Genomic DNA, 12,549 nt, shown 5'->3' with positions numbered 1-12,549 from the left:
ATTCATTGAAAAACTATGCTAATACATATTTCTAATTCTATTCAATTCTAAATCTAAGTAGTAGCTCAAGAATCTAATCTTCAAGTAATGCGATCGAAATCCATTTCTTCACGGTTAGATTTTGCTCACTTCTTCCCTTAAGCTTCCTTTCTTTTCTTCGATCCTACAAACATAAATTGTAATCTTATCACATTATGTATTAATAATCTAGAATAGAAGCTTAAAAGAGTTAGTCAATGGATTTTACCTAAAGCAGAGTCATACGTTTTGACTCTCCCATCTCTTAGATCTCTTAGGTAAATGGGGCAGCTTCGTCTCCAATGCCTTTTCTCTTGGCAATAAAAGCAAATTGACTCTTTTGGAACATGACATGGAATTACTTCAGACATTTCCTTTCTCTAATGATCAAACTTTTCGATCATAGCATGTCTTTCGTTGCCATTGTCTATATGCATAGAGGTCTTGAAGGTAGATTCACCAATCAACTTTGCTTTTCTATTGCGCTAAACCATTGTTGATTCAGCAGCAATAAGCATATAGGTGAGATCTATAAGGGTCACATCGCGGTTCATCATATAGTACTCTCTTACGAACTCACTATATGAGTTAGGAAGTGACTGAAGAACCCAATCAACAGCCATTTCCTCACAGACAACGGATCCCAACATTCTTAACCTATCAATGTGTGACTTCATCCCTAGGACGTGTGCACACACCGACTTTCCTTCTTTATGTTTACTTGCCAAAAGGGCTTGAGTGATCTTGAACTTTTTCAAGCCTTTGAACTTGTAGGTTAGGGAGAATAATTGGAGGAGGTGGAGGAAGTGAAGCATGATTTCTTATTCCTTGATCGAATCGTGGAATATCATGTTCATGTGGAAAGCTTGTTCCACGGGATTTGGGAAGACCATAGTTCTCGAACTTTGACATCTACAAAACGGGAGAAAACGAATTCAAGTTAGTTGATTGATTGAGTCCTTAGTAAATCACCCAAATGAGATACTAAGGCTAGGACCCAACACAATATTCTACAACTCGGGAGAGGGATGTCGTAACCCAAATTGCAGAACATTTGAAGGTAAGTGAATGACGATTCACTAATTTCCACCATGAAAAACGAAAAAATAAATTTAAGTTTTAAATCTATGAAAACTCCTAGATCCTATGAGATTCATTGAACATTTCAATGACATGTTTAAATCTCGATATGCCCCTCTTGTTTGTGACTGGGATGCCGAGGATCACAAAGCGGGTGTGAATAACCATGCAAACTACATGATGCCCTCACATGTTTCAGTCACCTATTCGATGTGCCGGTAAACCACACACGCTCCAACGAACTATGACAAACATTGAGTCACCCTTTGCTACCTTTGCTTAGGGGGTGTTTGGATTAACTTTTGTGGGGCAAAAGTCCTTTTTGTAAAAGGACTTTTTGCAAAAGAACTTTTTACAAAAGTTATTTTTTAAAAAGTGTTTGGATTAACTTTTGAAGGTAAAAAGTCAAAAGTTAAAGTGTTTGGTTTAACTTTTACATATAAAATGACTAAAAAGGACATGTTTACATATTTACGTTGATTTACTACTTTACGTATATTTGTAATTTTTTAGATTAGAGAATGACAATATAATTTTTTTTTTCTTAAATATTTGTAATTTTTTGGATTACAGAATGACAATATAAAATTACTAAGTTCATACAAACTGTAAATAATTCATAAGAGGATCTTTTGTATTAGACCATGACAATATTAAAATTACGTTCATACAAATATAAAATATAAATTACGTTCATACAAATTAAAATATTTTTAATTTTTTGGATTAGACCATGACAATATTAAAATTACATTCATACAAATTGTAAATAATTCATAAAAAAATATCATAGATAACATTACATTCATCTTCGCAATGTGATTATATCTTGTGCAATAATATCCCGTATCGCTGCCATATATAAATCACCATCGCTCGTGCGACGTGTACTTGGACCTTCTTCGTAAACATCACTATCAGTATCACCTCGTACGGGATTGTAGGATTCTTGTTGTGCCCTATTAAACGCTTCATCAGACCTACCAACCTTTCTAATGTAGTTATGGATCGCCATCGATGCTATCACAATTTTCACTTGGTTCTTGTACTTGTAATTAACATGCATGTCTCTTAATAACGCCCACCTAGCTTTCCACACTCCAAAAGTTCGTTCAATGATATTTCGCAATGATGAGTGGAGATAGTTAAATTTCTCTTTCGGTCCACGAGGTTCACGAATAGCAGCCATGTGTCCACGTCGAAAATCTGGTAAATGATAACGAATATTTGTGTCTTTGTATGGAGCAAGATACCCTCTCGTATTTGGATATCCGGCATCAACAACGTAATATTTATCTGTAAATAAAACAAACATTTATTATTCTTTTCAAACAAGTAGTAAAAACATAAAACTTGTGTTTCAAAAAAAATACTAACCGCCCGTTGGATTGGGAAAATTAAGATCCGGTCTCTGTAAGGCTTCATTGAAAATTCTTGTATCATGTGCAGTCCCCTCCCAACCGGCCCAAACAAATGTAAAGCACATGTTAAAATCACAAACATCCATTATATTTTGTGTTGCATATCCCTTTCGACTAATATACTTCACTTCATCTTTTTGTGGAACCGATGCCCTGACGTGTGTCCCATCTATAGCACCAATGCAATCCTTCAAATTCAAAAATATATCATAAATAAATTATTTGTTAAAGTTTGACTACCAAGATAATAAACACTGGATAATACCATTAACATTGGATAATACCGAGGCTTATTTAATATATATTCGGGAACATCATCATTATAGTTTGTGTCTGGCTTGATGATGTCGACACTCAGTTTTAGTACGGCTTCCAAAACTGTATGGAAATGCCTGTGAATCGTTTCCCCCGAATGATTAAAAAATTCTTGCACAAATCTATTGCTACACCCATGAGCCAAATTCATCAAGAATATTCTTACAGACTCCTCAATAGATACATTTCGTGTTTGTTGTAGCCCGTAATTTGTAGTAAGATCTATGCATAACTATCTAAAAACCGGTATGTTGAGTCTAAACATCTCATAACAACGTCTAGGATGGCCATTTAGTACTTCAGTAATAAACATGTGCCCTGTGCGGTCTGAAGTGTGACATGGCGTACGTAAGTTACGCGCGATCATTATCCCTTTCAAAGCTAATCCACATAACATTTCAAATTCTCTATCCTCTTCCACCCAACATTGTTCACTATCATCGGATGAATTAGAATCATCACTATCCATCCTACATAATACAAATAAAAAGATGTCAACCATTAACACATAATATAAAATGTCAAATACATAAAGACAAACAATACCACATAATATAAAATGTCAAATACATAATGTCAAAGGACAACACATAATGTCAAAACATAAAACATAAATGTCAAAGCATAACACATATTGCTAAATCATTATTTCATAAGTAAATTAAGAAACTCCATCTTGGCTTCGTCGGTCGTTGGAAACATAAAAGCTTCATGATTTTGTTTTTTGGTGAAGACAAGCAATGCTTGTGAAAATTCGTTGGACCCTTCACGTAACTCGGGAAACTTGATGACAATGGCCATGCAATCTGCTATTGTTGGGGAAGGATTATTTTGTGGATAAGTTTGTGTGCTTTTTGATGATATGGCATCCAATAAAGCATCAACTTTTTCTTCATAAATTGAATTTTTACTCTTGCTTGGACGGTTGTTGGAAACAGACTTAGACCTCTTCCTTTTACTTGAACTACTTTCATGGAGACTAGGAAAAAGAGGCTCATCATCATCTAAATTGATTTCATCACTATCTCCTTTGCCCTCCATAATTTCTTCGTTTGGATTGCTATTGTTTTGAAATTGTAACGGAGTCATAGTCTGATCTCCAATGGCAACAGAATCCCGAAACAAAGTAGCATATTTCTCATCAAATATGCTCAAATCTGTGTTCCTAAATTTGGCATAATCTTTATTCTCCTACAAGACACAAAGATATTATAAATCAAATATGTTCAATCTATATGTAATCATAACTTAAAATAATTAAAAAGAATAGTAATCATACCTTTATTTTCTCCTCCCACCACTCAGGCGACGCATCTACTAGGCTTCTCGTCCCACCGAGTCCGGTTTCAAGCCTCATTAAGCGGTCATAAAGCTTCCACTCTTTTTTCATGTTCTCCCATTTGTTTGTTAATTGTTTTTTTTTCAAGGATGTAACCTGTTTTCTCCTTAATGCGTTTTTGTATATTTTCCCACCCAACTTTATCAAAGGAGCCGGTGGCTTTACGCCCCTTTTTTTTCAATCAAGCATGAATCAACAAACACCATGAAGGTACGATTATCCCACCCAAATTTTGGTTTTTTCATTTTCAAAGATGTTTCACAATCAACAATTGTAGTGTTGTTTTCATCCATTATCTGTGAATTACATATAGTACAACATTTAAACAACAAACCAATTTCATTAACCTTACTAAATGATTTCATTCATTTTCCAAAATTCTAAACAAAACAGAAAAACATAATATCACAGAAATTGGTTACCTGTTAACACAATCCCAAAACAAAAAATTTCTATCAGCTTCATATTTCATCAATTTCTCTAATTATTAATCCATATTTTATCAAGTTCACTAATTATTAATCAATATTTCATCCATATTTCATCAATTTCACAAAGGTATGTTAATCACAGAATATCAATTTCAGAAATAGGAGGAACAAATCACAGCAGATGCGAGACAGCGAGAGAGAAGAACACTTCAAGGAAAATCGAAAAACCACATGTCTTTGCTACTGAAAATTGGAAATAGACAGCAAGATATAGTAAAATCGATTGTAAAATCGACAGAAAGATGTTGTATAACATTGGAAGTCGACTGGAAAAGAAACGAAAACTTACCTGTCGGCGATGGAGACAGAATAGGCCGGTGTAGCAGGAAGATCGTCGGCGTTGCAGCAAGATTGCCGGTGTTGAAGGCAGATCGATCGAGCAAGATGCGAGAGAGAAGAAAGTGTGAGCGGAGAGAACGAGAGATTCGTGAGGGATACTGTGAATTGATTAGGGTAGGTGGGGTATAAAGGTAATTAATGGTTTTACCTGTAGAAAAGTTAGAAAAAGTCACGATTTTGTAACTTTTCAAAAAGACTCATTTTACTCTGTTGCAAAAGTTGATTATAAAAGTTATTTTCAGTTTACCAAACATCTTTTGGGACTTTTCCTAAAAGATAAAGTCAAAAACTATTTTAAAAGTCAGGCCAAACACCCCCTTAACGTCTTCGCAAGGGCACAAAGTGTAATTTCACGGAATTGTATCAATTCACTTTTGCCTAAGTAACTAAGATTGGGAATTTGTAAAACATTTAGTTACTTTTGTAATTCATTATACTTATAATGGAAGGTTTCGTCCTATCCTACTGTAACATCCCCCTCTGGCACGTATCACAATATTGTCCGCTTTGGGCCACTCGGCACGAGGACTTCCCAGGGGGTCACCCATCCTGGTACTACTCCCGCCCGAGCACGCTTAACTGCAGAGTTCTTATGGGATCTGCTGCCCTCACGACTTTAAAACGCGTTGTGATAGGGAAGGTATCCACACCCCTTATAAGGAATGCTTAGTTCTCCTTCCCAGCCGATGTAGGATCAGATCTAACCCACTTTCACCCCCCATTATAGGGTTCGACGTCCCCGTCGAACACATCGACCCGTGCCCTAGCTCTGATACCATTTGTAACATCCCCCTCTGGCACGTATCACAATATTGTCCGCTTTGGGCCACTCGGCACGAGGACTTCCCAGGGGGTCACCCATCCTGGTACTACTCCCGCCCGAGCACGCTTAACTGCAGAGTTCTTATGGGATCTGCTGCCCTCACGGCTTTAAAACGTGTTGTGATAGGGAAGGTATCCACACCCCTTATAAGGAATGCTTAGTTCTCCTTCCCAGCCGATGTGGGATCAGATCTAACCCACTTTCACCCCCCATTATAGGGTTCGACGTCCCCGTCGAACACATCGACCCGTGCCCTAGCTCTGATACCATTTGTAACATCCCCCTCTGGCACGTATCACAATATTGTCCGCTTTGGGCCACTCGGCACGAGGACTTCCCAGGGGGTCACCCATCCTGGTACTACTCCCGCCCGAGCACGCTTAACTGCAGAGTTCTTATGGGATCTGCTGCCCTCACGACTTTAAAACGCGTTGTGATAGGGAAGGTATCCACACCCCTTATAAGGAATGCTTAGTTCTCCTTCCCAGCCGATGTAGGATCAGATCTAACCCACTTTCACCAAAGTGGGTTAGATCTGATCCCACATCGGCTTGGAAGGAGAACGAAACATTTCCTTATAAGGAGTGTGGATACCTTCCTTGTCACAACGCGTTTTAAAGCCGTGAGGGCAGCAGATCCCATAAGAACTCTGCAGTTAAGCGTGCTCGGGCGGGAGTAGTACCAGGATGGGTGACCCCCCTGGGAAGTCCTCGTGCCGAGTGGCCCAAAGCGGACAATATTGTGATACGTGCCAAAGGGGGATGTTACAAATGGTATCAGAGCTAGGGCACGGGTCGATGTGTTCGACGGGGACGTCGAACCCTATAATGGGGGGTGAAAGTGGGTTAGATCTGATCCCACATCGGCTTGGAAGGAGAACGAAACATTTCCTTATAAGGAGTGTGGATACCTTCCTTGTCACAACGCGTTTTAAAGCCGTGAGGGCAGCAGATCCCATAAGAACTCTGTAGTTAAGCGTGCTCGGGCGAGAGTAGTACCAGGATGGGTGACCCCCTGGGAAGTCCTCGTGCCGAGTGGCCCAAAGCGGACAATATTGTGATACGTGCCAAAGGGGGATGTTACACCTACCCATTCGGCTAACGACCATCCACTAGTCAAGAGTGCGGTGGGTAAGAGTGGATACCCATTCAATCGTCATTTTATAGGCAATTTCCTTAAATACCCCTTATAGACCAGCTTCGTGAATGAGGCCTACTAATGGTAAGACTGACTTTTACTCATACGTATATATAATGTTAGACGTTTAATGTTATATATAGTATAGGGTGTATTTTACACTTTTAAAATACTAGGTGGTCTAATTTAACAATTATACTTTTAATTCAATTAAATTGTAAACCTAAACTTTTATGGATTTATTAAACCTCTTTTAATTATATACCTTAATTAATTAATAAAACCATAAGGGTGTGATTTGAACTTTTTCAAAACAATACTAGGGTTTTTAGAATTTAACAATCCTAATTAAACTTTTAATCAACTTTTAAATTCCAAAACTTGAGGGCAAGTTTTGAAACATTTCAAAACATTAGGGTTTAGAATTTAAATATACATCAAAATTAAACAATTAATCAAAATTTAAATTCCAAAACTTGAGGGCAAGTTTTGAAACCTTTTTCAAAACAATAGGGTTTCATCTATTTAAATTTCAAAACAACAAAACTTTTGAGGTCAAATTTAAACTATAAAACCTAAAGGGGAAAATATGAAACATTTCATAACACAAGGATCAAATAACAAATAATCTAAATTAACATTTAATCACATAATTATCCATATTTGATTTATTTAATGATTTCTTGCAAAACAATTTACCAATTTAATCAAAATAATTAATCAATTATCACATAAGGAAACAAATATTTTATTAATCGATAAATATCTTCAATTAGATCAAGAATATAGTCATATATATCAAAAAAATCGGATTTATCTTGATCTAATATGATAAGGCAAGTATCCTCAAGCAAAAACAGCAAGAAATCCTGGTTTTCCCTCATTCTGACCAGCCGACTCGTCGAGTCAGGCATGGACTCGTCGAGTTCATCATGGACTCGGCGAGTTCATCTAAAAGAACTCGACGAGTTCAGCCCCCAGAAACACAAAAATCGAATTTTTTTCAACATACAAAGCATCAATACAATAGAAACCAATCTAGGCTCTGATATCACTGATGGGTTTTGTTCCTAAGAACATCCTATGTGCTTATACAAACCCTAATGCTTGGATCTAGGTTTCTCTATTATACATGCAAGTTATCCAAGACTATAAACCCTAATTCTAGCATGCAAGTAATCATATTAACATAATAATGGGTTTAAGATATTACCTTGATTGTTATGTAGTAATAACAATCACAATTCTCCTTGTATTGACTTTAGAAAGCTTAGAGTCACAAATGTCACTCCTCTAATGACTCACAAACACCAAGAGCAAGAGGATGAAGAGGAGAAGTGAAGGAGGCTGCCCTAAAACGTGTGAAACCCTTGAATAAGTCTTAGCCACGTTTTTAGGTCATAAGGGATCTATATATAGGAGGCTATTAGGGTTATCTTAACAAGGAAACCCTAATTTGGAGGCTTAAGCCCTAAGCAACCCATGGACCCCTTTCCTTAAGGCCTTGGACGATTTCTTCTTGGGTTTCCCCATAGAATTCGTCCATTCCTTAATATAAGGCAATCCATGGCCCAAATTGCAATTATCTTATCATTATAATTCCAGTCCCTTAAGTTTAATTAATCTCTTTTAGTCGCAAAACTAATTACCAATTAATTCTTAACTAATATTAATTAAACAATATGATTTCTCCTTTAATATATTATTCCCATAATATATTAATAAATCATATTTAATCCTTTCTCTCCATAATTCATCCTATCAAGTTGCTTTGGTGAAGGCAACCCAAAAGGACCATGCACCATCGGGTCAAGTACATACCAAAATAGTTATGGACTTAGACACTAATCCAACAGTCGGGCAGGGCTTGATGCTGGGCGGGGTCCAATGTCGAGATAGCCGATGCCGAGCTTGACTCGATGTAGCAAGGGTGTGGCCCAGGATATGTTATGTGATATCTGTATGCTATGTGTTAGTTGGGGGGGGAGGGGGGGGGCTCACTAAGATTCGTGCTTACAGTTTTCAGTTTTGGTTTCAAGTACTTCCACTAGTAAGGAGAAGGGATAGGGATGATCGCATGGCACACACCACAGTCTTCAGCCTGGGAGTTTCACTCTGATGTTTTGATATGAGATTTTGTCATATGACAAATATTATGATACTTTGTGGTGCATGATACATGATTTTACTTATGAGTATGGATGATTTATGTTTTAATAATAATTTGAAAACGAAATTTTTGGACCATATTTCTGGAATGTTACAAGTTGGTATCAGAGCCTTGGTTTGAGGGATTCAGGTACACTCTCGGGTGTGTCTGAACTCAAACTAAGGAATTGGTATGAAAAATTTTCAAAAGAAAATCCTTTTATAAAAGAACTTTGAAAAGAATTTCGAAAAAAGAAGAACTTTGAAAAGAATTTCGAAAAGAGAAGAACTTTGAAAAAGAGAAAAAGGGTGTGGTGCATGCAATCAGTCAAGCTCAAGTAAGTACTCCCAAATTACCCATACAAGTTTATGTTATGTTATTTTTTTCAGCTTATGTGAACTGCATGCTAGTTAAGGACTAACGATCTAGGAAGGATGCCTTATGTACCTATTATATGTATCTCAGCTTTATGAACTGCATGCTAGTACAGATTAGTCAGGGATAGCCTAAGAGAGATATGCTTGATTATGTTTACTCGACACTCGAATGCTGCTTACTTTGTGCTTTTAGGACTCCTAGTTATCTTTTACTAACTAGTAAGTGAATATGTTACGTTACATATGTTGGATTAGTGTCTAAGTCCATAACTATTTTGGTATGTACTTGACCCGATGATGCATGATCCTTTTGGGTTGCCTTCACCAAAGCAACTTGATAGGATGAATTATGAAGAGAAAGGATTAAATATGATTTATTAATATATTATGAGAATAATATATTAAAGGAGAAATCATATTGTTTAATTAATATTAGTCAAGAATTAATAAGAATTATGTTTGTGGCTAAAAGACATTAATTAAACTTAAGGGACTAGAACTGTCAATTGTGTGATAGTTGAATATTGAGCTAATGGACTCCATATTAAAGGGGTGGACGAATTCTATGGGGAAACCCATTAGAAATTGTCCAAAGGCCTTTAAGAAAATGGTTCATGGGTTGCTTAGGGCCTAAGCATCCAAATTAGGGTTTCCTTGTTAGATAACCCTAATAGCCTCACTATTTAAGGAACCCTTAAGCCCCAAAAACGTGGTGAACTAATTGGTTAGGGTTTCCACACGTTTTGGGCAGCCTCCTTCACTTGTCTTCTTCATCCTCTTGCTTTTGGTGTTTGTGAACCATTAGAGGAGTGACAATTGTGACTCTAAGCTTTCTAAAGTCAATACAAGGAGGATTTGAGATTGCTATTGCTACATAACAATCAAGGTAATAACTTAAACCCATTCTTATGTTAATATGATTACTTGTATGCTAGAACTAGGGTTTATAGTCTTGGATGAATTGCATGTACAATAGAGAAACCTAGATCCAAGCATTAGGGTTTGTATGAGCACATAGGATGTTCTTATTGCCAAAACCCATCAGTGGTATCAGAGCCAGATTGGTTTCTATTGTATTGATACATATTTGATCGAAATCAGCACTGAAAATCGAAATTTTTGGGTTCTGTGGGTTTGACTCGCCGTGTCACTTGGTGCACTCATCGAGTCAGGTGTACTCGACGAGTCCAAGTCCAGACTCGACGAGTCGAAACGTCTGACAGCTAATTTTCGCAATTTTCTTCCTGTTTTGGGTTTGGATAATTACCATAAACATGTTTTTGTTATAAAATCCAAATTTTATCAATATTTGGTGATTATCCTTACCTAAATAGAAGATAATTGTCAAATTTTAGATAATCATTTGTTTTATTAGATAATATTTGATTATTTGTAATTTAGATTTGAATTATCTTGTATGAAAAGTTTCAATTTTCCCCTTTAGGTTTTATAGTTTAAATTTGAACTTGAAAGTTTTGTTTTGAAATTTAAATAGTTGAAACCCCAATGTTTTGAAAAGGTTTCAAAACTTGCCCTCAAGTTTTGGAATTTAAATTTTGATGAAAAGTTTAATTTTGATGTATATTTAAATTCTAAACCCTAATGTTTTGAAATGTTTCAAAACTTGCCCTCAAGTTTTCGAATTTAAAAGTTGATTAAAAGTTTAATTTAGGAATGTTAAATTCTAAAACCCTAGTATTGTTTTGAAAAGTTCAAATCACACCTTTATGGTTTTATTAATAAATTAAAGTGTATAATTAAGAGAAGTTTAATAATTCCATAAAGTTTTGGTTTACAATTTAATTGAATTAAAAATATAATTGTTAAATTTAACCACCTAGTATTTTAAAAGTGTAAAATACACCCTATACTATATATACCATTAAAAGTCTAACATTATATATATGTATGAGTAAAGGTCAGTCTTACCATTAGTAGGCCCCATTCACGAAGCTGGTCTATAAGGGGTGTTTAAGGAAATTGCCTATAAAATGGCGATTGAATGGGTATCCACTCTTACCCACCGCACTCTTGACTAGTGGAGGGTCGTTAGCCGAACGGGTAGGATAGGACAGGATCCTTCCATTATAAGTATAATGAAGTATAAAAGTAACTAAATGTTTTCATAAAATTCCCAATTTTAGTTACTTTAGGCAAAAGTAAATTGATGCAATCCCATGAAATTACACTTTGTGCCCTTGCGAAGACGTTAGTGGAGCGCGTGTGGTTAACCGGCACACTAATTGGTTCCGAGCAAAGGTAGCAAAGGGTGACTCAATGTTTATCATAGTTCGGTGGAGCGTGTGTTGTTTACCGGCACATCGAATGGGTGACTGTAACATGTGAGGGAACCATGTAGATTTGCATGGTTATTCACACCCGCTTTGTGATCCTCGGCATCCCAGTCACAAACTACAGGGGCATATCGAGATTTAAACATGCCATTGAAAAGGTTCAATGAATCTCAAAGAATCTAGGAGTTTTCAATACATTTAAGACTTAATCTATTTTTCATTTTTCATGGTGGGAAAATTAGTGAATCGTCATTCACTTACCTTCAAATGTTCTGCAATTAGGGTTACGGCATCCCTCTCCCGAGTTGTGGAATATTGTGTTGGGTCCTAGCCTTAATATCTCATTTAGGTGATTTATTAAGGACTCAATCGATCAACTAACTTGATTTTGTTTTCTCCCGTTTTGTAGATGTCAAAGTTCGACAACTATGGTCTTCCCAAATCCCGTGGAATAAGCATTCCACATGAAGATGATATTCCACGATTCGATCGAGGAACAAGAAATCATGCTTCACTTCCTCCTCCTCCTCTCGTTGTTCTCCCTAACCCACAAGATCGAAGAATTGAAAGGTTCAATGTCACTAAAGCCCTATTGGAAATGAAACATGAAGATGGTAAGCCCATGTGTGCCCACGTTCTAGGAATGAAAGCACACATCGATAGGTTGATAATGTTGGGTGCGTCATTCCCGGATAAGTTGGCTATGAACTAGGTTTGCAGTCACTTCCCGAATCATATAATGAGTTCAAAAGAAAGTATTATATGA

General features: G+C 36.6%; 1 protein-coding gene across 1 annotated transcript; it reads right to left on the bottom strand.

Annotated features, from left to right (window-relative positions):
* Window positions 1–1,903: 1,903 nt before the first annotated feature.
* LOC111890834 (uncharacterized) lies at window positions 1,904–4,224 on the bottom strand. The gene is made up of 5 exons (XM_052765058.1): window positions 4,114–4,224; window positions 3,535–4,025; window positions 3,133–3,304; window positions 2,476–2,707; window positions 1,904–2,394 (listed from the first exon to the last, which is right to left on the bottom strand). Exons 1-5 carry the CDS (start codon window positions 4,222–4,224, stop codon window positions 1,904–1,906), a joined length of 1,497 nt encoding a protein of 498 aa, XP_052621018.1.
* Window positions 4,225–12,549: the final 8,325 nt, after the last annotated feature.

The sequence above is a fragment of the Lactuca sativa genome, chromosome 6, assembly GCF_002870075.4.
Source record: "Lactuca sativa cultivar Salinas chromosome 6, Lsat_Salinas_v11, whole genome shotgun sequence".
NCBI classification, from domain to species: Eukaryota; Viridiplantae; Streptophyta; class Magnoliopsida; order Asterales; family Asteraceae; genus Lactuca; species Lactuca sativa.
This window is presented reverse-complemented; position numbering and strand designations above follow the sequence as displayed.